Source organism: Vicugna pacos, chromosome 23, assembly GCF_048564905.1.
Source record: "Vicugna pacos chromosome 23, VicPac4, whole genome shotgun sequence".
NCBI lineage: Eukaryota > Metazoa > Chordata > Mammalia > Artiodactyla > Camelidae > Vicugna > Vicugna pacos.
The window spans coordinates 23924942-23952232 of NC_133009.1; the positions used below are offsets into that span (position 1 = coordinate 23924942).

At 37.5% G+C, this 27291-nt stretch overlaps 1 protein-coding gene across 3 annotated transcripts; it reads right to left on the reverse strand.

The window, feature by feature from the left end:
- Window positions 1-8125: 8125 nt before the first annotated feature.
- On the reverse strand, window positions 8126-27263 carry BROX (BRO1 domain and CAAX motif containing). 3 transcript variants are annotated; one of them, XM_006198855.4, is made up of 13 exons: window positions 26916-27263; window positions 25006-25122; window positions 22341-22447; window positions 21888-21984; window positions 16550-16645; window positions 15455-15527; window positions 14345-14450; window positions 13529-13618; window positions 12027-12112; window positions 11166-11247; window positions 10709-10859; window positions 9370-9529; window positions 8126-8388 (listed from the first exon to the last, which is right to left on the reverse strand). In XM_006198855.4, the coding sequence occupies exons 2-13, from the start codon at window positions 25104-25106 to the stop codon at window positions 8302-8304; spliced, it is 1236 nt and encodes a 411-aa protein (XP_006198917.1). In that variant the 5' UTR covers window positions 25107-25122; window positions 26916-27263; the 3' UTR covers window positions 8126-8301. The 3 variants fall into 3 exon arrangements, with proteins under 3 accessions (XP_006198917.1, XP_006198919.2, XP_015090335.1); XM_006198857.4 differs by lacking the exon at window positions 26916-27263 and adding an exon at window positions 26452-26488; XM_015234849.3 differs by lacking the exon at window positions 26916-27263 and adding an exon at window positions 26313-26448.
- Between the last annotated feature and the right edge of the window lie 28 nt (window positions 27264-27291).

Here is a 27291-nt window from a genome sequence, read left to right on the forward strand (position 1 = left end):
GCACAGTATAAAAACAAAGAAGCATTAAGTATCAGACAACAATAAGAAACATATGAGGATTAGACCTCTTTAAGCATTGATTCGAAATAGGTTGGACAGGGAAAGTTAAGCAAACATGTTGACAATTTAAAGGTAACTAGAAAATGAACTTATTTACAAAACAGAAACAGACTCACAGACATAGAAAACAAACTTATGGTTACCAGCAGAGAAAGGGGGTGGAAAGGGATAAATTGGGGTTGAGATTTGCAGATACTAGCTACTATGTATAAAATCGATATACAACAAGTTTCTTCTGTATAGCACAGGGAACTATATTCAATATCTTGTAGTAACCTATAATGAAAAAAGAATTTGAAAATGAATATATATGTATGACTAAAACATTATGCTGTACACCAGAAATTGACACAACATTGTAAACTGACTATATTTCAATTTAAAAAAGATACTTAAAGGTAACTAGAAAAATAATGGAATTAGAACGTGTAGCTTCAAAACTAGTAGAAGGAAAAAAAGGAAAATAAACAATCCAATAGAAAGCAGGAAAGAGGGGAGAAAGAGAGCAAAGCAAAAGCATGATTAATGAAAACACCAATAAAATATTAGAAAAATTCTAAATAAGTCAGTAATCGTAATACATATAAATGAATGATCAGCCATCTATCTATGAAGTCTAGTAGACTGAATTTTAAAAAGATTTTATGGGCAAGAAAAACATGATTGAATACACACATACATATATATTCATACATATATATGTTTATGTATGTATAAATAAGTCACCAAATATTGGTATAATGCTGAGTATACACCATTGTCAAAGGTCAGTGTTGCAAAAAACCTGTCAAGGGTTAAATTTGTTATCCAAGATGGTGTGAGATCTTCCCAGCCCAGGGTTCCCTGAGAAGTCTTAAATGACACCTGCGGTTTTCCCTGTCTTAGTGGCTGGTGTGTCACAGAAGAGCCTGGGTAAGAAGCAGGAAGACTTGTTACCACTTATTTCTGATGCCAAAGAGCAGCAAAAAAATTACCATTTTAACTTGATGTTTAAAATATGCTGAGTGTAATACTATTTGCAAAAATGGATATTGTCAGTGCTACGAGAAATAAAACATATTCTATAATAACAATCAGAAGAAAATAAATACATTTTCAAAAAACAACTCACCTACAGCGTTCCTCTGCTTTTTCTTACATTGTGTTAAAGCAGTTAATGTTTGGTTTTGAAAGGAGTGCAAAATTTGGTGCTAGAAGTTGTTCAGCAGGTGATAAATGAGTAAAACTAGCCCCTGACTGTGCTGACGTGGAAATGTTCTCTTGCGTGTGTCTTAACAGGGCGGGACATATTTGAGTTGTGGGAAGGTCAGTTATAATTACACATTTGGCACTAGCTAAACCCAGTGGCCTTCAACTTGTCTTCAAGTTAGAATTGTCTGGGCGTCCTTCTAAAAAATTCCAAGGCCAGGACACACCCAAGACCCACAATCTCTAGGGGTGGGACAAGGCCATCAGTTATTTTGAGGCTGTCTAGGGGATCATAATGTGCCAGCCAGATTGGGGACCAGTGCCCTAAGGAGAGCAGGAAGCAACGTAACTTCTAAGTGGCACAGACTTGTGCCTTAGTGATGTGGTGCACTGCAGAAAGCCCCCACAGCAGGCTCGTGCCAAGGGGTCTTGTTTATTTTGGGGAAGGGGTTGTTTTCTAAGCCCTCCTCCTTGCCTCGCCCCAAGTGGAAAAGCTTAAACATCAGAAGTTCAAGAATAAGGCCTGTCTCACAGACTGATAGACATAGAATACAAACTTGCGGTTGCCAAGGGGGTGGGGGATGGGAAGGGACAGACTGGGATTTTAAAATGTAGAATAGATAAACAAGATTGTACTGTATAGCACAGGGAAATATATACAAGATCTTGTGGTAGCTCATAGCGAAAAACAAATGTGACAATGAATATATGTATGTTCATGTATAACTGAAAAATTGTGCTCTACACTGGAATTTGACACAACATTGTAAAATGACTATTACTCAATAAAAAAATATTAAAAAAAAAAATAAGGCCTGTCTCATTATAGTCAGTTTACTCCTCTCCAGACCATCTCCCAACTCGTATGTTTTCAAACCAAATGAAGTACTCCGCCCCTCATACATCTGGCTCACCCCTGTTCTATTACAATGATATCTGTTGGCTCTCTGAAGAAAATAGTAGTTTTTGTTTTAGTAGTGTTGTGCATTAAATAGACATATTCATCTTTAAATTCAGAGGGCTCAGAGGAGTGGAGCGAGCGAGCGATGCAGAGAGATGGAGCTTACGGTGGATTTAGTGAATGTTTTACTGCCACCTAATGAACATTTTAGGAACTGCTAAACAAAATTCATCTTTGTACTCAACAATGTTAAACAAAGGCGGCTCAATACTGAACACTGAAATCTACTTACTTTTATTTACAAAAATTTGGGGAGCATTGCCAACTTCACACCAAGCCCCTAGACATGAGTGTTTTGTAGGTGATATTTCAGAGGGCCAAATATTCCCTATAAATGCTTTTTTACCTGTTTAATTCTTATGAGAACTTTTACTTTTTTCTTAAAAACCCCAAATCTAGTTTATCAAGGATTGTGCCCAAGAATATAATGTAATTAACACACCCTATAATCTCCCTGACGTTTCAATATTGGAGAACCCCAGGGCTCAGTTATTGGACTCTCCTGTTTTTTTTATCTATTCTTTGTTGGCCCCATTGAGACAGGAAGGGGGCAGGGCACCACCACTAAAAGAATGACGCAGCAATTAGCCCCAAGATTTGGGAAAAGTCAACTCCCAGTAGACCCTGAGACACAAGATGGTGGGAGATTTGACTTCCAGTAGACCTTGAGCTTCATTATACACATTGTAATATATCATCATGGGAAAAGACACTCCTATAGGTGCTATGACAGTTCCGAGGATGACCATAAAATGTCAAAAAGAGGGCAGTGGCCCAGTTCCTGGGAGTCCCTGCTCCTTCCGAAAGGTAGTTAGAATAATCCTCCTGCTCACTAGCATATGAAATTACTAAGCCCATTAAAACGAACAACCCCACGCGGAGTGGTCCCTCTCTTGCCTTCGGAGACGGCCTGCACTCTCTCTATGGAGTGTGTATCAGTTTTACTTTACTCCTCGCCACCCCTCAACCCAGCCATAGCCTCTCTTGCCTTCTGAGATGGCCTGCACCCTCTCTATGGAGTGTGCATCTCTCTGAGTAAATCTAGTTTTACTCAACAACAGTTCACTCTTAAATTCCTCCCTGCGCAAAGCCAAGGACCCTCACTTGATGGGGCACGTCCCAGGGACTCACTTGGGACCTGGGACATGGTCATCCCTTGGTGCCCCATATTTTCCTGTATCATTGTGGCTTTAAATCCTATCTTTAAATACAACATTCTTTTCTCCCTGAATCTCAGATTCATAGATCCTACTGTTTACTTGCCATCTCTTCTTAGAGGTCTAGCAGATACCTCAGTCTTAAGATGTCTAAATCTTCTGCTCATACTTTCAGTGCACCCTCTTCCATCCTGAAACTCTCCCACCCTCCCCCTCCTCACACACTCACAGCTACTGCTCTGGCAGTCTTCTCATTTCAATAAGTGGCAGTAAGTGCCAGATCCGCAGACCATGAACATTGGAGACATTCTTGATTCTTCTCCTTTCATCATGCCTCACCTTAAATCCATCAGGAAGTTCTCTGGGATATTTCCTGAATCTTAATACCACCACCCCACTGCCACCACCCTGGTCTAAGCCATCATTTCTCACCTAGATCATTGCAGTGGCCTCCCAATTGGCCTCCTACAGTCTATACTCAAAAAGCAGTCAGCTTTGTTAAATCCTGAATCAGGTTATGTCACTCCTCTGCTTAAAACTCTCAGTTTTCCCATCTCACCCAGAGTAAAAGCTGAAGTTCTTACAATGGCCTGCAAGGTTGGAGATGTGGCCCTAATACTTTTCTGGGTTCATTTTGTACTAATTTTCCCCTCACTTGTCCCATTTCAGCCCCACTGGCCGCTCCCTGGCCACCCAGGCTGTCTCCCTGGTGGGGACCTTGTGCTGGCTTTTCTAGTCCCTTCCCCCCTTAGACTTTGTTCCATCACTTCCTTCAGGTCTTTGACTCAAAAGTCTGCACAGAGCTCCTGTCTTTCAAGGCAACTACTCATTTCCCTCACCACCCCCGCCTCCACCACTCAGCATCTTGCCTCATTCTGTTTTGTTTTGTCTCCTTGGCAGTTTTCAACAACTGAACATAATCTCTGTTGCATTTATCATGTTTGTCTCCCTCTTCCCTTCCCTCTCTGCCCCACTGTCCAGCCAGGGCGGAAGGGTTTCACCTGCGTACTCCCGGCTTTATCTACTGCCCCTGCCACACCCAGCATGGCTGGAACTCAGTACTTGTTTAATAAATGAATCATATGTTGAGTTCACTTTAATGGTTGCGGGAAAGCACCACACAATAGATTGGGAAAATAAAGATAGAACAGCCTTATGATTGTCTTTATTTCCTGATGTTAAAACAGCTGCCTTAAAAAAAAACCCAAAACAGCTACCTTTTAATACTTATTTCATTACATTTACACACTAATGATTTCATTTTAATTAACTCCTTCACTGAAGCACAGCATTGTCAGCTGTATCAACAAAATAACACTATCTTGGCATTTAAATTCAGGGAGGTATATATAATACCCCAAATGTCCTAGAGTTCTTTCAGTTTTCATGGTTCAAAAAGAAGTTTTCAAATGAACCAGGTTAAAGTGCAGCAAAGACCGGGCACTGGGTGACTACCAGGAGCTCGTCAGCCCGGGCCACCTGGGCCGGCGGCCACTTCCCCGCTTCCCCTGAGGTCGAGCCTCTGGTAAAAGCCCCACCTCACAGGGCGGTATTCACTACCAGTTTCTCCTCACATTTCTCCTGAGGAGGTGGGCCCGCCCCAATCAGTGACTCACCCTAGTTGGGGGCAGGCAGGCAGAGTGAGGGATTCTGAGGAGGAAAAGTGTGAACGATGAGTAACACACACATGTATAAACAAACCACTGCTTCCCCTGGAGAAGCACTGACAGAACGTCATCTGGATTTTTCTGTCTTTATTTCAGTATTAGAGCATGTACATGGGACCAATCAGCACGGGCCACAGTGAATCTGCTGACACACCTGTTCTGTTGGCGTGTTCGTCAGCTTTTTCTACATCATAGTAGATGATGGAGGAAATACATTGTTTGGAATTCTGGAGGTGAGAAGCTCCAGTTATTGGAGGCCCTGCCCAACCAGCTCCAGAAGGCTGAGATCAGTAGCTTGAGGCAAACAACTTGAGAAGCTCTAGACAGTCTCAAGACAGTGGGCGATCTAGCGTTTTCTCTGGGAAGCGCTCTAGGAAGGAGCTGTGAGCGCACACCTACCTTGAGCATTTCATTGGCATCAGATACACTGAACTGCTTGAGTGATAGCTCTGATCTTTCGGACAAGTGGAGTCAAATATGGTTTTCTGTTCTGTAATTTATAGTCTCCCCCTCCAGATTAACTATTTTAATCCCTTTAGTTTACTATTAAAATGTTTTTTAAAATAAAAATGTAAATTCTAAGCAAACTACTCAAATATTGTTTTCAGACACAAAATTGCAGCAAACCAAATGATGCAAGTTTATCTATCATGCACATAGTAAGAAAAAATGTCCTATTTTCTAAAGATGATTATCTAGAAAATAAGGAAATATTTCTGAGTATGATTTGAGTACATTTATATAGGACTGAAAATGCCACCTCAAGTTGCCAAAGTACAAAGCGCGCTGCAGAGTGTCTCACAGCGACCGTGTGAGCACCACCACACACAACGCTGCATCATGCAGAGTAACAGGAGGAATAAGCTCCATGCAGGCTGACTAAAACCCTACTTTGGGACTGAAAGATGGTAAGAACCAAGAAAGCATAAAATAGAAACCAAACAAGTCAAGGAATGTTGAGTTTTTAATGAATTCATGTTGCATAAAACAACTGATGTGCACGCACCTATTTTAAAATGTGACTGTGAAGAATTATGATTTTACATTGTATTACTTTTGTTGCTGGCTTAGTAAGTGTAAAAATATTTATTGAAAAACAAATAAAAATTCCAATGAAACTGTAAGTAAAATTACTTTTATTTTCATAAATAAAAAGGTAATTCATTGTACAAACAACACTTTTAGCAGAATGTTAGCTGTCATTATCCAGTCATTATTTATCATTAAACTAAGTATGTGATAGTTAACAACAAATAGTTACATCTCTCTATAACATTCATGCAACTTCTTTATACTTGTTAACCTCCCAAAATTTCCAACACCCTTTCAAAGAATATTATATATAATGGGATAGTTTAGTCACAAAGTTACCACCTTTGCTGAGTCAGCAGAGTATTTATTATCAGCTTATGTCAAAGTTGCCAATTACAGATTAAATGTAATGCCAGTATTTACGACATTTTACAGAGCACTGAGCATATTACATGTTTTCTATATATGGTTTTCTATATATGGTAGCATGACCCACAAAAATGTCGATGTGGAAACTTAGTAACTAGGCTAAAAGCACTAGTACCTAAAACCAACAGATCCTACAGGCCAAGAGGAAGAAACCGGCATGAAGTGCTGTCTACAGTCCTGTCAGAAAACGGCCCAGAACGCACAAAATACGGTGAAACTGAATTAAAGTATTTTCTCTACAGACAGCAAAACAGAATGTCTGTTTAGTTATTACTCCACTTATTCTGGAAACTGCAGCCTCAAATATTAAATGTTACCTAGCAAGGAGTAATTGCATTTCCATATATTAAAAAAAACCCTCTCAGATTCTATGTAGCTTTTTTCAAGAGTGTAAACTATGATTTAAATAATCATTTATTTGAACACAATAGGCTTAATCTATTTATTCTTCATAATGATAGATTTTATTCCTATTTCAATACTTTATGCAGATTTTACTTATTTCTCACAGGATTGCTGGGTGGAATCAATGGTTTATCTATGTCAGTGCTCAGCACAGTGCCTGGTACATAGTAAGTGCTCAGTGTACACTAATATTATTATTTCTATTAAGTGAACCAATCTGACATTTGTAATAGAAAAATTAGTGCCTCAGGAGAATAATCAAAAGATAAACCTATAGGTGTGATTTTGTTAAAGTAGTATATATCCACAATATCTCAGATTTGTGTATATACTAAATTATTTCAAATATTACAAGCTGTTTTTAAGATATACTGAATCTACTGGCTCTCTTAAGTTTCTGTTGTGGCCTTCCACCTAAAGCAATACAATTCTCAGAGTACATGTATATTAGGACACCGTATAAAAACCACATACACTGAAATTAAGTAACAAAGGCATTTTACTCTAACTCCTGTAACAAAGAAGTAAAGAGTTACCGGTGTAATTCAGGACACCCTATCTTAGGTTTAAAGTTTAGGTTTAAAGTTCTTTCTTTACATCATGCAATATTTGACTTCTGCAAAAACATTTTCATTCTGTCTTCTCACATATAGAAACACTAAGAGCTGTTACAAAGTTCTAGCGTCTAAGTAAAAAAATCCACTAGAAAAGGTACTTCAAAAAATATTGTAGGCTTGTTTATTGAGACTGAAATGAAGTGCAGGGTTACCAACATAGGAGTAAGTTCTTAAATGGTCTCAACACACCTATAAACACTGATTTTCAAGTAAATTATGGATTCTAACATGTGTGAGGGATTTGGTATGAAGATTTTCTGCTTGAAGATCTAAAATGATTTTTTTTCCCCCCAGAAAAGAAACTGACTCAGAACATAACAAGTCTGTGCTACAATTAACATAATGGGGAGGAGAAAAAACTGTCTTTGTTTAAACCTGGCTCCTGTCATTCTTCTGGTATCAAATAAGAGGAAGGAAAATAAACTTTTCTTGTGAAGATGGAAAAACATACCTGAAACCACACGATTCTGGTCTATAATGTATTAACCTGAAACTTACTACCACCCAGAGTTCAGGGGAAAAAACCCAACCCCCAAATATGCCCTTTAGAGATTCAATAAAGATCTTTCACATGCTTTCCAGATTACAAAGGAGTCTGGAAGCAAAGCATGAAACATCTCAACTGTATTAAAAATCAAGAACAAATAAATTGAAGGCAGATTCCCTCTGAATGTACTAAATTAATATAGGCTTCTGAGAAATCGATTCAAGAAATATGAACTGAAGTTCCATGGTTAATCTTATCTACTGGTAGAGAAATTCAAAATGACACTGCATCAGTGATTTCAGGAGATGGAGCACCCAGTGTCCTTCTGAGGTTTGATATCTGGTTCTTTCACTGGTTTCACCACTTCTTCTGGTTTGGATTTGGCCTAGGGAGAAGAAAAATACAGTGTGAGTACATAAAACAGGATCTGGAAAATAAACACTCGATCTTTCCATTTCAGTCTAATATAAAGATGTTATATTAAATTACACAACATCAAGATTAACACAGTAACACACCAATTCAATTAAAGACACAATCAGAAGGCAACATTTCAGTGAAGATGAAAACCTACATAGGCAGGCAAAAATCAAGCTAACGGTCCTCTGATTCTTTCTAAGGAAGGAGAAACTGAGTGATCAATCTATGCACATGGAATCCTTAAATTAGAAAATAACTCATGATGGTAACAGGCTATCTCTGAGGACGTTATTTAAGAGGCTGAACAGGATATAAAAATAGTTACTTTAAGGAATAATGGTTTTAGTATGGGTAGGAAATTACTTAAAAAAATTCAATTCCCAGGAAGGTGCTATGGCTACAAAATAATTTCCATTCCCTTCTTCATAGACCCTTTGTCTTTTGGTAGCCAAACCTCAAAATTTCCACTTAATCCATCAGTTGATTTAGTACACTAAGATGTACTTAGATATAAATGAATAAAAGCAGTCATTTTACTCCTGGATGATTTCATGGAATGCTGAAATTAGGCCAAATCTTCAAATATCATGCACAATGCTAAATCAAAAATAGCGCTGTGACAGCAGTATAATCACGGGTAAGCCACACTTTTTAGACCTGTCCTCCCACACACGTCTTAAAAGAGGCTCTAATGATTCATAAAAAGGCAAGATAATGTGGTGAAAACATCACTCAATTATGTAAAAAACCAGAAGACACTTAAGGCCTAAAGGTCTTCTCTCTAAGTGAGAGTTCTATAACAGATTTTATATCAAGCACTGTAATTAGCTAATTTAACATTTAGACAAACACATGTATCTACTTAAATAGAGGACAGTATCAATTGTGAAGTCTGAATTCTCTTTTGAAACTTTTGTGAATGAACAGAAAAAACCCAGTCTCGTACACTGTCATCCTTGGGTCTCTTGGTGAGATCAAACGCAGCCAACGTTTCTGGCGTCCAGTGCGCACTCATCGGAGGAAACTCGTAAGGTACAGGCTCTACGAGGCCATAATTTGCTTTGAGTTCCAGTTGCGGGGCTTCTGTTGGGACTTTCTGAAAGTAACTGCAAAACGCAATGTAAATAGCAATTCATTCATTTCTTTGTGAACTCTTTGTCTATTTCTGTCCAAGGCCCTGTGCAAGAAAGCGACAATTTAAGGATGGATAGCACAGAAAGCATTTCCTGTCTCACAAAGATTACAGATGAGAATGTGACAAAGTCAAGAAACCGTGCCACTACAGTGCATGTAACTGAAGCTACAAAGGCCAAGAGTGCCAAGGGAACACAGAAGAGGGGCAATGTACTCGGAACTGGGGGGTCAGGGGTGCTTTCCAAAGGAAGTGATAAGAATTAAACGAGGTATGTTCAAGGAAGCGAAAGAGCTCACTATGACCAGATGTAGAACATAAAGGGAAGAAAGTAAGGAGAGAAAAACGGGGACAAAATTAATTCTACCAACCTCTGCAGGGGCTGATCTACAGTTTGAACAATGCTGATTTAATAAAGAAAGTGACTGACGGAACTAGACAGGACTGACAGCAAATTAATTTCCCCGCTTTGTGGGTAGCTGGGACCTGGGTGAGATGAATGAGTCAAGAGGAGATACTACTAAACTCATGGAGCAGGAATGGCAGAGAAACAAAGGAAGAAAATTTGGACAGAATAAGAGGGCCGTATGTTAATAATTCATGCTTGAATTTTAAAATCTGCTTTTATGTCATCATTAGAAGCAGAATAACAGTTAATCCAATACAAGTGAATTCTATCACCAATTGCTAAACTTAAATGCAATTTGATAATTTTTTAGGAACAGAGACTAACAAACTATGGTATTACTAAAACAATATTAATATTTAAACATTATAAATATAGTCATCCCTTGGTATCTTTGGGGGATTGGTTCCAGGACCCCCAGCAGATACCAAAATCTGTAGATGCCCAAGTCCCTTATATAAAATGGTGTAGTATTTCCATATATAACCTATGCACAGTCTCCCATAAACTTTAAATCATCTCTAGATTACTTATAATACCTAACACAATGTAAATGCTACATACATAGTTGGTGGTGTGTGGCAAATTCAAGTTTTGCTTTTTGGGACTTTCCAGAATTTTTTTCCTCTGAATACTTTCCGTCTGCAGTTGGCTGAATCATGAATGTGGAACCACAGAACACAGAAGGCCAACTGTACATACTGTACTATTATTAATATTACTAAAATCATACTGAGCTGTACTCACATAAATCCATTTTCTCTCTGACATTTTTCTAGGGTATTTTTCACAAGGTTTCCAAGCTTCCTGAAGAACAAATGTCCTGAAGGTTTGACTGTTGGTCCAGGTCCTTTGGTTTCTCCATATTCCTTGCATAATGCTTCTGCCTTTGCATAAACTACAGGTGGAGGGATACAAAGTTGTTTGATAACAATTAATTATTGACTATTTATACTAAAAAGGCTGTAAATCAGAGATGCTCTTTAACTAGTATAACAGCAACACCAACAATAGGGTAAGGGACAGGCAGGTGTTTTCTACAAGCTCTAGGTTTTTGAAATATTTTTTTCTCTTCTTCATTACTTCATTGATGCTCATTCCCTTTCATGAACTCAGCCAAAATCTCTTTTAACCACCTATTTCCCCTTTATGCGAAAACACTAGTTTTTAAAAGGGGGGTTAATATCCTGGCAGGAATACTTACATTTTTCTGCTTCCTGGAGAGACCTGATTGCTTCACCACACTTATCACTAGCCAACAAAGTCTGACCATGATAACAGTAAGCCTGATAAAAGAAACAAATTTTTATTCATTCTCTCCTCAAATAAAGAAAGGCCTTTGTCCACTGTTCAAAGTATCAATGCAATCCCCTACATTTCTTTCCTTGAATAAGCTTTCCTCCATCTCTCTTGGTACAAAAGTGGAATCACGTCCTGCCCCGAGACAAACTAGCCTTCTAACCATGGACTGAGAGCAAAAAGTATTTGCTGAAACCTGCTTTCAATGTGAGGGCATAGTGGATAAAGGAGGGAAATCACTGTGCTAGTACAGAGGGAGAGGGAGGGAGCATTTTGAGGCTAAGGGCTAACCAGGTTTTAAGAAAAATAGTACCAGTCTGGAGTAGGACAAGTTGACTCTTTAAACGTCGACATCAGTGCAGAGACTGCACAGGGTCTCATGCAGTGTTTGAAAACAGAGTAGAAGGTGTAAGAAACCTTATTAATGGTTCTTTACCAACCCAGGTGATACACTGTATGGTAAACCTTAAGATTAGAATTAGCAAATATCTTTCTTAGTGTACAGGTTGAAATGAGAGAATTCTCATTAAGTCAGCTTAAAAGTGGGTTTGAGCCAACAGTAATTCCATTGCTGTAATCCAGTTCCACATCATCTCCTTCTGCCCACTTTACCCCACAATGGCTGCATTGACCGTCAGGAAACATTTACTCAGAGCTGTCCATTATTTGTAAAACGCCAGTGAAGAGTCTGGCGAGATGACAGTGCTGGCACTCAAGGGGCTGGAGACACAGTAACTTATACTGTTTCTGGGCTGAAAATACTTACATAAGCTGTGTAGAAACACATTTTCAAGTGAAGATATTTTCTCCATTTAGCAGAGTACGCAGGCTCCAAACTGGATAAAGTATGATCTAAAGTTACATTTTAAAAAGCAAAATATAATTTCACCCTGATTCACTAGAAGACTTTCAATTCATGTGTTCAGATGCTAAAAGCAGAATGCCATTCAAGTCTCAAACTCAAGCATTTACATATTTAAAAAAATACTTTGCTTTATTTAAAGTGATTTATTTTCCCATAACTGTATTTTAACTACGTAGTAAGACTGATCAAGTACCATGGCACCTCTTTGATTTGATGGTTACTGTAACTTAAGCTGAGATAATGATAACAGTAGATATGACTAAGTACTTAAATGTAAATATGAATTATACCATCATGGTATCTCTTTTCAAAAAGTTAAAGAATATAGCAACGCAAAGAGTAGTCTGGTCACCCAAGACAGAAAAAGGATACTCTCCTAACTCTCATTCGTCACTCCATCCCTGCATCTTGTATGAAACACACATGCTCAATTATCTTGCCCAACACTCTCAGATATATTTATTCCTCTCCATTTCCTACTTTGCTGCCACTGTCAAAGCTTTCATCATTTCCTCCATAGTACTTAGGAAGACATGATTATAGTCTAAGTAGAGTCAGTCTACCACTCCATCACCAGCAGGCCCATTTCTCATCTTGCCATGATAGGGAGCTTTCTTAAACTCAAGTCCAATCAAATCAGATATACTTTATATATCTTTTAAAGGGTCCCAAATATCTACCAAATAAAGGCCAAAACTTTTACATAGGCTTACAAACCAATTCGCAATCTCACACCTGCATACTTTCCTAACCTTTTCTCCTGTCACTTATCCTGTTTCAGCTAAGAGCATCTGTCTAAAGATCCCAGATCTTTTAGGTTTTTATTTCACCCCTGTGACAACACCTTATTTCATGGGATAAAAATGTGGTTACATGTTTGTCTCCCTCCCTAGACTGTCATCTGTTCTACTGATCTTTGTATACCCAGCAACTAAACGAGTAACCATGCCAAAAATAGAAGAATATGCATATTTCCTGAAAAAGTGACTGAACAGAATGATAGGTTAATGAGAAGACCTGGATTCTAGTCCCAGCCTCCCACTAGCTAGCAGTTAAATTACGGGTTAGTTATATTAGGTTTCAGTTTCTTGTCTAAATAAGGATGTTAACTATAAGGTTGTTATAAAGACCAAAAACAAATCTTAAAAAAACCCTAGCTGTTTAACTAGTAGATATAACTGGTTAAAAAAGAGAGCATCATTCTTTTCATTGGGAGTTATGGAGCCAAATAACTGTGAGTAGCTCTAATTCTTTTAACCAAGAGTAACAAAGTAATGCAGATACTCTTCCAGTTTTGCAAATGATGAAGCAATCTGAGAATCTTTTTATTTGGCTTGTTTCTTAAGCCAAGAGCTTAATGTAAACATTTAAAGACTAAAAATATAACAGAATTATAAACTTACCAGCTTTTTGATAGAAATTGGCTGTTTCATAAGCCAGGGCAGCAATGAGTCCAGGAGCATGTTTCAGCTCAATTGCTCGAGCAATTGTTACTAGAATCAAAACACAATGAAGTGAGCGGACGATTACTTCTACTTGCAACACCCTAAGTTCAATTACAATAGCAAAAGACAGCCTGATATCTATGTGGGATTTTAATACAGTTTGGTAAAAGTTTTGACACAAAAAGCTAGCTACAGAAGACACAAACCTAAACAAACAGAAAGCACACAGCTTGTTGGCTCTAACACCATTTCCTTAAATAAACCACTAGCCAATTACTAATCACAGAAAATCCCTACTACAAAAGAGCGTGATGTAAGAGGAAACAAATACTTTCAGGGCACTGGGGTTTGAAATAAAGAAAAAACAGAAGTCTACAGAGTTTCTAACTTTATTCTTTTCACATTAAGTCTTCATTTATTTCCTGACCTTGATAGGTGAAGATTTCGAGGTAAGGCAAACAGTGGAAGTGAAAAAGAATGAGCAAGGTGGAGGAGCAAAAGCTGAGTTACAGACTTAATTTCATGCTGCCAGAAATGGCATGAAATCAAATTCTCTTAAAAAGAGTCATTAAATGGGAAGGCCTTTTCTTGCTAACAAAAAATGAAGGCAAATGCTAAAGAAAATTATTCTCCGTTTCATAGTGAGCAGTATAGAAACAGGTATTTCTCAAATCTTGAAACTCAATTCCAGCTAATTCTGATTTTTAAAATAGAAGAATTAAATGCCAATATAGACTTTCTTCAAAAAAAAAAATCTTACAATATTTAGGATACCTTCTTGAGCTTCAGCCTGACACTGGATAACATAAGCCTCTATGAGTCGTGCCTCTAAATCCCGCCCCTTTTCTGCGGGTGTAATAAGCTTTGGGATATGACTTTCCTGAGAGAGAAATAAAAACAAAAAAACAGAAAAAGAAGCCAAATTTTATTTTAACTCAGTTGTTGGAGATAAAGAAAATGGAAGTCATGAGGCATTCAATTTGGGAATTTATCAGAAATTTAGGGTACAAACAAAAATTGTGTAAAAAGGAACAATATTATGCTTACAGAGAATAAAGGCACCTGTACACTAAAACTTTTAAAGCTTTTTATAAACTTTTGTAAAAATAAGGAATTCAATAGTAAAATCTGGGTCATAATAAGTTACTTAGATAGGCAAGTCATACTCTTTTCATCTTAGAAAACGTTAACTGAAATGGTGACCAAAGTTCCCTTTTGCACGATAGCCAGAGTTGTTCATTCACATTAATAACTGTAGATATAAAGGAGACTACAGTTCTGCAGCTAACTCAGGAGCACAGCTTCTTCATCACTGTAAAAGTTTCTTATTTTATCACAAGAAAATGCAACACTGGCCTCCAGGAGCCTTCAGTAAGTAGTGGTTTAATTAGAATGAGGCGGGGGTAATTCTGGTTGGAAAATACATTAGTCTTTCTACTAATTCCCATCTCATCTCCAGGCAATTTAATTAGTATGCACTGACTGCCCCTCTAACATTTTCACTGAAATACAGAAAATATACCCAGAAAATTCAGTTTTGCAGAATCATGACTGCTCCTGGCAACTGCTGCAGACAGCAAGGAGAAATGCTAAGAACCACCTAATTTTGTGCTTTGTTTTCTCCTGTCTTTTCAGAAGAAGTGGAAAAGAAAACAGTGAAGTACGACCTGAGTTGTTTAATTGTAAAATTCACTAATGACTTTCTAAAGCAGAGGCAATATTCTGTAACTGGCTGCATTCATCAACAAGGAACTTAACGTAAGGAAAACAGAACGCATACTGCTTCTTCTTACATGATGAAATAATTCTCTCACCCCACTCCACAAAGAAAGAAAAATTATTCAAGAGTTAAAGCATTAAGAATATATTTTATTATGATTTTACCTTTAGATGTTTAAAAATCCCAGCTGCAACTTTTAAGCTTCGGTGGACTTCTTTTGCTTCATCCTCTGTTATGCTTAACGATAGTGGTTATATTAGTTAGAGGACAAACTGCGTTTCTGGTATTAAAACCAACAACTAACACATTATCATAAAGCCATAAAAATTAGCCTCTCATTCGGTTTTCTTCCTTTTAAAAAAGCCTAATTTAACACTTAAAAAAGTAACAAGTGCAAATGAAAACTATCCAAAGAGAAGATACTAAAAATTAAAAAGAAAGATCTTCTCTAGAGGTCTGGACAAAGGTTTTTGTTTTTCCTTCCAGATAATCTTCTGTGCATAAACAGGCATGAAAGAATACACACTTACTGTGTGCATATACTTGAAAAACATACATATACAACATTCACCACTCTGCTCGTTTTAATTGGCTCAATTGCTTTAGTGATAACTTTACATCAGCAGATATAATTCAACCTCGTTTTTACATGGCTGTCCACTATTCCTAGGTTCAGAGGCACCACAGTTGGTAGTTTCCAGTTTCATATTGCTAATATCCACTTTTACTATGATAAAAATTGTACCTCATTTTACTTCAATTCTTTAATCCTTCAAAAGATCTTTCACCTACTTATAAGCCTTTGTATTTTTCTACGAACTGCCTATTTATGTCCTTTGCTTATTGTCTTTGACTGAATTATCAAAGATTGATCACTTATTTTCAATTGATTGTTGGTTTGTAAGAGTATACATTATAAAAGCAATTTGTCACTGCATTACAAATTTTTTGACCAATGTTATTTGCTTTTTTAAACTTTGTTTATGGTACTTTTATGTGGCCAAATATTCAATATTTTCTTTTTCTTAGTTTGGGGTTTTATTTAGAAAGACCATCCCCATGACAAGATTATTACATTTTTTTTCACTTTTAACACTGGGCTCCATAATTCTGTTAGTACTTAAAGTATTAACAATATCAGGCAACTTTACATTTATGACAAGTGGTACTTTTTATCAGTAGCCTAGACTTTTTAATGATGAAGCTCTATACAGTTGAAAAATAATATTTATGCATATGACCCTCCCCTGTTAACTTACTTTTCTTTTCCAGCCAGTCTTGAAGCATATTTGGTATACCATAAAGCTACGTTAAATCCCATGGAAATTAATTCAAAAACAGCATCCTGCTGGGCACTAAAATGATAAACATGATCATTAAGTACTGTCAATTACTGAGACATCTCTGTAAGAAACCTACTACACATCTTACTAAAAATTATAAAGAACTAAATGCTAGCTGAAAAAAGAGTCCCTGTGTTTAATATAGCTGGGGAGATAAGACACAAGCACACACAAACATAATTAACAACAAATGACTAAACATATGGTCCAGGATGTACTTCATAATAGTAAACTTGAGAACAGTAGTTCCCCGACGGTTACTGTAAATTGAATAGCTTTAAAAGTACAGATTTTTGGGACTTACCCCATAAAGTCAGAAAGTCTGGGAAGGGCCCAGAATCTGCATTTGTAACAAGTATCCAGGTGATTCTGGAGCAAGTGGTTCTTACACCACATTTTAAGAAAATGAGTTTCACAGGAGAGATCATTTCGGTCTAGAATGATTAAAGAAGGCTTAACAGTATATACAGAATTTGAATCGTGCCTGAAAAGATGGCGAAAAGGGAAGCAGAAGGACATCCCAGAAGAAGGAATGATGCTGTTAAAGCACAAGACAGTATAAAGAGTTTTCTGACAGCAGTGACTCAACTAGCTTGACTGGAGCAGTTAGTTTGTAAAAAGAAACTGAGGAAGAGGAAAGCAAAACAGCCAAGCTGATGTGAAACTGAAGATTTTATGGTTCAACATATGCAAATCAATCAATGTAATACATCACATCAACAAGAGAAGGGACAAAAACCACATGATCAACTCAATAGATGCAGAAAAAGCATTTGATAAAATTCAACACCCATTTATGATAAAAACTCTCACCAAAGTGGGTACAGAGGGAACATATCTCAACATAATAAAAGCTATATATGACAAACCTACAGCCAGCATAGTACTCAACATTGAAAAACTCAAAAGCTTCCCACTAAAATCTGGGACAAGACAAGGCTGCCCACTATCACCACTCCTATTCAACAGTCTTGGAAGTCTTAGCCACAGCAATCAGGCAAGAGAGAGCGATAAAAGGGATCCAAACTGGAAACAAAGAGGTAAAAGTGTCACTATATGTAGATGACATGATACTATATATAGATAATCCTAAAAGGTCCACTCAAAAACTGCTAGAAATAATTGAAGAATTCAGCAAGGTAGTAGGTTACAAAATTAACGTTCAAAAATTGTTGCATTTCTTTACACTAACAATGAATCAACAGAAAAAGAAAGTAAAGAAACAATCTCCTTTAAAATAGCACCCAAAGTAATAAAATACCTAGGAATAAATCTAACCAAGGAGGTGAAAGACTTATATATGGAAAACTATAAAACACTGATTAAGGAAATTAAAGAAGACTTTAAAAAATGGAAAGATATCCCATGCTCCTGGATTGGAAGAATCAATACTGTTAAAATAGTCATACTGCCCAAGGCAATCTACAGATTTAAAGCAATCCCTATCAAATTACCCAGGACATATTTCACAGAACTAGAATAAATCATAGTAAAATTTATATGGAACCACAAAAGACCTAGAATTTCCAAAGCATTACTGAAGAAAAAGAAAGAGGCTGGAGGAATAACTCTCCCAGACTTCAGAGAATACTATATAGAGCTACCGTAATCAAAACAGAATGGTATTGGTAAAAAAACAGACATATGGACCAATGGAACAGAATAGACAGCCCAGAAATGAATCCACAAACTTTTGGCCAACTAATCTTCGACAAAGGAGGCAAGAATATACAATGGAATAAAGACAGTCTCTTCAGCAAATGGTGTTGGGAAAACTGGACAGCAGCATGTAAATCAGTGAAGCTAGAACACTCCCTTATACCATACACAAAAATAAACTCAAAATGGATCAAAGACTTAAACATAAGACAAGATACAATAAACCTCCTAGAAGAAAATATAGGCAAAATATTATCTGACATTTATCTCAAAAATGTTCTCCTAGAACAGTCTACTCAAGAAATAGAAATGAAAGCAAGAATAAACAAATGGGACCTAATGAAACTTACAAGCTTCTGCACAGCAAAGGAAACCAGAAGTAAAACAAGAAGACAACCTACGGAATGGGAGAAAATTTTTGCAAGTGAAACCGACAAAGGCTTGATCTCCAGAATATATAAGCAGCTCATACGACTCAATAAGAAAAAAATAAACAACCCAATCCAAAAATGAGCAGAAGACCTAAACAAGCAATTCTCCAAGGAAGACATACAAATGATCAAAAGGCACATGAAAAAATGCTCAATATCACTAATTATCAGAGAAATGCAAATCAAAACTACAATGAGGTATCACCTCACACCAGTCAGAATGGCCGTCATTCAAAAATCCACAAATGACAAATGCTGGAGAGGCTGTGGAGAAAGGGGAACCCTCCTACACTGCTGGTGGGAATGCTCTTTGGTGCAGCCACTGTGGAGAACAGTGTGGAGATTCCTCAAAAGACTAGACTTACCGTATGACCCAGGAATCCCACTCCTGGGCTTATATCCAGAAGGAACCCTACTTCAGGATGACACCTGCACCCCAGTGTTCATAGTAGCTCTATTTACAATAGCCAAGACATGGAAACAGCCTAAATGTCCATCAACAGGCGACTGGATAAAGAAGATGTGGTATATTTATACAATGGAATACTACTCAGCCACAAAAACCAACAACGTAACGCCATTTGCAGCAACATGGATGCTGCTGGAGAATGTCATTCTAAGTGAAGTAAGCCAGAAAGAGAAAGAAAAATACCATGAGATCGCTCATATGTGGAATCTAAAAAACAAAAACAAAAACAAACAAACAAACAAAAAAAACAAAGCGTAAATACAGGACAGAAGTAGACTCACAGACATAGAATACAGACTTGTGGTTGCCGGGGGGCACAGGGTGGAAAGCAATAGACTGGGATTTCAAAATTGTAGAATAGATAAACAAGATTATACTGTATAGCACAGGGAATCACAGAGGAAAAAATGTGAGAATGAGTGTGTATATGTCCATGTATGACTGAAAAATTGTGCTGAACACTAGAATTTGACACAACATTGTAAAATGATTATAAATCAGTAAAAAAATGTTAAAAAAAAGAAACTGAAGAAGATTTTAAATGCCAAGCTACTCAGTGTACTACAAAGAAAAAGGTCTTAAAAATAAGTATATTTTATATTTTATTTGTTTCCTTTAGACTCTATTACTAAACATAACACCAAGATGACAAAAAGCTTATAAAGCAAGTATTTTTATTCACTATTCTGATAAGACCCTGAAAATTCTTTATACATTATCTCATTTATCACAAATGAGGCAGTAAAAAAAAACAGAATACCCTTATTTTGCACACGTAATTCTAAGATACATAAAAATTACCCAAAAGGAAGACATTAGAATCGATTCTATTTTGTATTTTTTATAACTGTTGCCTCCATCTTAAAAGGAACAGACACATGGAAACTTTTTACACTTGAAAAAAAAGTTATAAAACATATAGCAATTCAAAAATAACTTACAAACTATCCTGTTTACTACATGTTATAACATACAAAGATATGTTACAAAATTTTTTTTAACAGTTACAAATTTTTTAAAACAGTTTACCATGCAGAAAAACAATTTAATGTGTAGTTCACTCGCTTACTCTTTTCAGCACTGAGAATTTTCAAATTAATTACATCTAATGATTAAATCGAGTAATTTTAGTAATGATATGCTAGTAGGCATATCTAATTTATAGCTTTACCTTTAAATAAAATAGTTTTGCTAATTTATACTAAATCTAATGAACAGCTGTCTCCCTTTTATTCTTTGTCTACATCAATCTGCCTCGCTCCCAAACACTCCATTTCTATTGTACCACATGAAGCAGTAGAGTGCATAGTTGAGAAAACATTTGTCAGCACAGACACACTCACAGTACACTTTCTACTGAATAAGTAGCAATCAAGGACAAAATAACTTAAAAATCTCAGATGTACTGAATATTGTTCAACATTATAACTTAAGGCCTTTATCATATAATCCTTCACTGTCTCATAGGACTATGCTGAGAAATGATGTTACAAGGAATGAAAATTTAACAGAGTGGGAAACAGTGCCAAATGTATGCAATGCAAGATGCTTTAGAATCTGCCAAAGTTCTGTAATGTAATAACGACATAGGTTTGAGTCTTGAAAAAAGTTTTAAAGAAAAACATTCCTTAATTTTAGATGAGGTACCAAGGGGTACATAAAGAAAAACAGAAAGTGAGGACTTACTTGGAAAACCTTGGTATCCCATAAAATTTGGAAAGAATCCATAGTCCCCAACTTCCTACCCAATTCATGAATTCTACATAAAATATTCCTGAGGAAGGAAGGAGACTAACATTTACTGGATGTCCATGAAATGCCTGGCACTGTATTAGTCACTTAGCATCAAATGTCCTATTTTGATCCTCACAAAAACCCTGCACCTGTAACCCCAACACACAGTCGAGGAAGCAGATGGTCACACAGTAGGAGTCCTGAGGGTGCATTTACAGAGTGTGAATCCAATTCTCCTTCCATTCGAATGCCTGCCCTGGTTGTTCAGCAATCTCCATGTCCCTCCCTTCTACCTTTATAAAATGGTAATTCTAAAGCAAATTGAGATAAAGATATATGACCATTTAAACAACCCAAAGGTATAAAAAAATTTTTAAAGTAGTTAAACAAAAATTTAGTACCATTAAGATCTGTTTCTTGTTATAATTAGCTCCAACCAGTTTCAAGTGAGTGATGAGAAAGTTCTGAGGATAAGTATTCAAAAAGAGCAGAAACAGTGAAACTAGGAAGAAAACCAATACAGTATCACGAATCAAAAAGTATGGAGTTCAGATGGAACTGTGGATAAAGAGAGAAAGAAGGAGGTGGACCAAAGACATGTGAACTGTCCATCAGAAGAGAAAAGTGGGGAAACAACCAAAATTCTGCTCTGTTTGAATGAAGGCAAAGCCTAAGAGCAGGTTTCGGTTCCAAATTCCCAGACCATTTTTTGTGTGTTATTAAGTCAAGGCTGCTCAATTCTACTTAACATGTATATTGATTATCTCAAGGATAGATTTGGCCCGGGAGAAACAAATTATATTTTTATTTAACAGACTGTATTAGCAGTTTAGGTCAAAAGTTTTTCATTAATTTCCTAGTAATAGAAAATGCTGATTAGACTTATAATTTATTTAACACAGAGGCTACGAATTAAAGATTTACAAAAATGGCTTCAATTTAGTGCGTTGGCATTGCTTACCTTGGAACCTGTCCCTGTAATGTGTCAGTCCACTTGAAATTCTGAATGTATCGTAATTTGCTTTCTTGGGTAGATTCATCCAATGAATTAATGAAACCTATAAAAAGGTAGAAAATATTTCAGTTTTATAGGAAACATTAAGTGTTCTGTTCAGAATATTTTTTAGATTATGACTTTTTCAGGTACCTGAATGAAACTTCCGGCCCCTCTCTCCCCTTCTCCTAGGGTAACATAATATGAAATAGGCACATATTTGATTTTCAACATGTTAGAAATACCACATACCACTCTGACATTCTTACATTTCTAAAACTCAAGCATACTGAAGAATACAGCCTAGATACCACAGAATGCAGCCTAGAAGATGATTCAAATCTGAAAAGTATAAGAATCAGATGTCACCTTCTGCACAGTTGTTTTTTTAGAAACCTGAAGTTCACTTAAATAACTAACCTTGTAAAAGTGAAAAATAGGAATCTGCTGCATTCTTCATCATTTCTGGATTACAGCTCAGATCGGTGAACAGCTCGAGCAGCCGTGCTCTAGATGACCTTAAGTCACTTACATGAGACAGAGACAGTAAAGTTAAGTGAGCTTCATTACAAACAGTCCACGTAAAAGTGGCTTAAAAGTTTCAATTGTGAAAGCTTCAAAATACATACACATATCCCTACTCTAAGATGTAAGTATACAGGAATGAATTTAAATAAGACCAACATTGGAGGTAAGTGAAATTTCCAGTAACAATTTTTTAAAAGTTGTACTAAAACAAACTCAGTCCATTTAAAGGGGCAAAGAATGAGTAAGTCAATCTGACCAGTTAAAAAGTTTTCTGAAAAATGGAAATTTAACCTTTGTGTTAAATTTATGATTTTAGTATCTCCTTAAAATTTCAAAAGTTGCCATTAGGTCAAAATATACTTTATTAAACAGAATATCATATTTTAAAACTGCACTCTATAATACAACATACACTCAAATCTGTAGAAATATGTTGTCACTAGTCATTTTAAAACTGCTCCCTCGTCTCCACTCTCCTTTGCTTCTCCGCAGCAATAAATGTTGCAAACACTGTTTCCTTCTCTAAATTCTTTTCTCCCTTGATTCCAATAACACTAAATTTTCCAGATTCTCCTCTTATCTCTAACAGTTCCTTCTACATTTTCTTCACGTCTCCTTCTTACTCCCACCTCTAGAAACGGTTAGTCTTTGGCTTTCTGCTCCCCTTTCTTCTGAGGCTTCACCTCTGAGGACAACTTTACATCTCACCCTAGATCTACATCATCAGCTCTAACTTGGTCCTGCTCCAGGTCCACATCTAATTTCAGAAGGCAGCTTGCTCAGTGAGGGGTCCAGAAATCATATCACCCAGACAATGACTGAAGACAATCATGTGTAAATGACTAAAGGCACACTAAATTTAAACTGTAAGCACCAAGAGTAGAGACTGTACACCCAGAACTTAGTGGGTGCCTAGGACAAAGCATGCATGCAAAAGTCTTCGCTGAGTGAAATAATACTAACATTCAAATATTTTAAGATTTAGAAGGACTGTAACATAGCAATAATGTTTAGAAAGGAGCACAAACTTAATCTTGAATGGTCTAGATGGGGTGTTTATTCATTAGTACTAGCCTTAAGAAGGCTTATTCCAAGAACGTACATAGCAACAATTATACACAGCTGACCTCAAAATGGGATGGGCCACCTTATGAATTTGTCATTGTTGAGTTATTTAATTAGAAGCTGGGAGGGAGTAATCCCTGGATTAGGAAAATTTTTCAATTCTTAAGGCCTAGTCTAGACTTAAATAGTTTGCTATTTCCAAGCAGGCATTCACCTGCAAACCAACTTGCATAAAGTTACATTCATCTTAAAATGCTAGAATTTGAGAAGAGTGTACCTTAGAAGTATCTAATTTAGGTTATTAATTTTACAGATGAGTAATTAGATCCAAAGGAGTTAACAGACATGCCCAACGCTATAGATAAAACAGTTAAGCTGGGACCAACCTCCAAGAGTCTAAGATCAGGGGCTGGCAAACTACAATCTGTAACTTGTTTGTATTTGGCCCTCAGCTTATTTTTGTAAAAATGAGCAAAGAAGAATATACAACAGTGACTGTGTGTAGTCCACAAAGCCTGAAATATTTACTATTTAGCCCTTTACAGAAAAAGTTTGCTGACCCTTGGTCTAGGTAAGCCAGTTTTCCTACCTTTTGCTCCAATTACTTCTTTCTACAAAAAGTAGCAACTCTCTTGATTTTTCTTTACTGGTACCTTCAGTTGATTATCTGCATTCTGTATCTCACACACTGACTCCTTTTCAACCTCCCAGACCAAATCAGTCAATCTGGCCAGCTGACTACTCCTTCAAAATATCTCTTGAATCTCTCACTTCTGTTCCAGTTAAACTGCTCTACTCACTATCCTTAGAACAAAAGTTTTCCAAACAAAAATGACTTTCTCCTCTCCCTTCTTACTAAGTCAGGGATCAGCAAATTTCTTCTGTAAAGAGCCTGAAGACAAATATATTAGGCCTTATGGTTCATAAAGTTTCTCTTGGGACTACCCAACTCTACTGTATAGAGAAAAGGCAGCCACAAACAACATGTAAATAAGTGGAGGGGCTGTGTTTTAATAAAATTTTAGTTATAAAAACAAGCAGTAGGCCAAATCTGCAGGACATAGTTTTCCAACGCCTGGTCTAAGCCATACAATTTATTTAACCTCCCCGTTCAAAAGTCCTTTCTCTTATTGAACACTCTGAAGGCTACTTCAGGTCACAGGGATCTCTCCCTGCTCAGAACTCAATTAATTTACTACCTGGCCAATACACAATATTCATGTATAACTTTGGGGAGACTCTTGTACTGTTGTAACATGTAGCTTAACTCCTTAACTGTGATTGCTTTAGCCTCTCTAGAACTCACCTACTGATACAAAATTATGGACCCAGTTTAAATAATTTAACTCTTCACATGCCATTTGTAAGTTTATAAGGAGTCTAAGGTTAGAGACAGTGTCTTACATACTTTTGCAGTGTGCATGGCCCTAAAAAAGTAACTTGTATCCAAGGATGGCTCATTCAATACTTGCGGAAATTGACTAAAACATACCTGCAAATTTTTGAAGCAGCAGGGCTAGTGACTACGCCATAGTAGTTAAAAGAGACAGGAGCTGTGGCCTTTAACGGATTCCTATGAAACCAATGTGTCATTTTCTCCAGATGTTTCCTACAGATGAAAATGAAATGAATAAAAATAAAAGATAAAACATTTAATAAACAACATATATAGTATTAAAATAGAAATTTACTACAGGATATATACATTTTAATATAAAATATATACAGTATATATATATAAAAATAAATAAAATGGTTCACTGCCATAAGTCAATCTTATTTTGTCTATTTATAGTAGCCTATGTTTAGATCAGGCCTATAATAAAAAAGTATTTGGAAAAGTGCTCACAATAACTGCAATGCAAAAATACTGGAGCAGTAATGTTTAAGCTTTAATGTGCATAAAAATCACCTACGGGTGAGGGGTAGGAGTTAAAATCCAGGTTCTAATTTAACAGTCCGGGGTAGGACCGTAGATCCTGATGCTGCTGGTCCCCGGACTACACTTTTGAAAAGCAAGGTACTAGACTTTGGTTGGACAGCTGCAAATGAGAAGGGCACAGGACCAGAAGACCATAATTCCAGAACAGGTTCAAATGGTTGGAAGAAATGGCGATTAAATATGGCAATTAGATTCCAGGAAGTAACAGACAAGAAATTCTGATAAGACTTAATTAATTTGAAGGCACAATACAATGCTGTCCACAGACTTTTCTTACTGGAAAAAAAAAATGTGGGCTGCATAGTATGTAAAATACCTACTTTAAGCACCTCCCTTACTACATTTACTTTTTCATGGCAAACTGGTTTTGGAGAACATCAGATATTTAAGGAAGAGAAAATGCACTGTGTACTCAACGAAAAATTGAACAAGTTCACTTACAATTCAAAACATGTAACAAGTCCTTCAAAAATATATAGTATTTTTCATTTTGTATTGAAGAATAGTTGACTTACAATGTTGTATTAGTTTAAAAATATATAATCTAAACATCACACATGTAAACCTTGTTTATAACCTAAGTAAACTAACACAGCATCTCGGGGCACATAAACCAAGCCTTCTAGAGGTAATGGTACACAATACACTTGATTGTGACAGCAAAATTTCCGCAAAAACTCTTTTAAAGGCAGCCTCCCACGTTCTGGATGAAAATGTCTGAAGTTCCGTATATCTTTACTTCAGAAACGAACAAGGCAAGTACTGCGTTCCCTGCCCCTGCCAGATCTGTGCCCAAGAGAGACCCCCACTCTCGTTTCAAGATTTCGGAGGGTGGGGCAGAAGGACGACACACCCACCTGCAGGTGCGAGGATGTCTTTAGGGCCCCCAGTACAAAAGTCGAATAGGGGCTGCCACCTAGCCGCCTCCACAGGAGTCCGATTACTGACAAGGGTCCCTCACTCGGAGAGGGGGCCCAGGTCCCGCGAGGAACCTACCTGGCCGCCGCCCCCCGAGCTCCGAACGTCCACTTCCTGTTTACCACCCAGCCTCTTCCTCCCGTGCCCCGTCCGGTTTAACACCGTAGGACCTTGCGCAGGCGCACACCCTAGCGTGCCCCGCCTGAACAGGCATTTTTGTGGAAAGCCGATACTATCTACCTGGCAGGGGCGGCTGACCGCGGCTAAGTCAACCCCCATTTAGCTTATAAGACCTCCAACTGCCATTGGAGACGCCAGCAAGGGGATTCGCAAAATCTACCTATCAATACCATTGATTCGCGGGGCCAATATGGATTTTCTTTCTCTCGCTTGTTTCAAAACACTAGAAGACTTCTGGGAACCACTATCCGGGAGTCTATGGAGCTTATATAAAAGGGAGGTGACTCTATTGACTGGGATTCCGGGGAGATGACAGGGGTAGGGACAGTACTGGGAAACGCCCATCCTCGTGACATACTTACCCGATTTCTCGGAGTCTGGACAGCAGCCCTCCTGACGGAAGAAAGGCAGTGTCCGAGTTAGCAAACGAGAAAGGGAAAGAGTCGAAGAGCCGGGACAATCGAACTAGCGCGACAGGAAACCAGGCCTGCGCGACCCGGAGTCACGTGGGCCGGGTGGCCATGACAGCTACCGAGGCGGCAGTGCGCGCCGCTCGGGGGCGGGGGCTGCCGCGTTGTGGCACCCCGTTACAGCACTCCGTTAATCAGCCCTCTCTTGGCTATTCCTCCATAGTGTTTCCTCTTGAGCTGGGGTATCTCCTCCAGAGAGGAAGAGCAGAACTGGCCCGGCCTCCCCAGCCGGGGAAGAATGCCGCAGTAGCAATGGCGGCCGCGCGGT

What these genes read in the sequence shown, in the direction of transcription:
- BROX (XM_006198855.4), bottom strand. Translation starts at nt 25,106, where the DNA reads ATGACACATTGGTTTCATAGGAATCCGTTAAAGGCCACAGCTCCTGTC. An exon ending in TCTCCAGGAAGCAGAAAAAT is followed by an intron (nt 10,860 to 11,165) that starts GTAAGTATTCCT and finishes CTCCACCTGTAG; the next exon opens with TTTATGCAAAGGCAGAAGCA. An exon ending in AGAGACCCAAGGATGACAGT is followed by an intron (nt 8,389 to 9,369) that starts GTACGAGACTGG and finishes TCTTCTCCCTAG; the next exon opens with GCCAAATCCAAACCAGAAGA.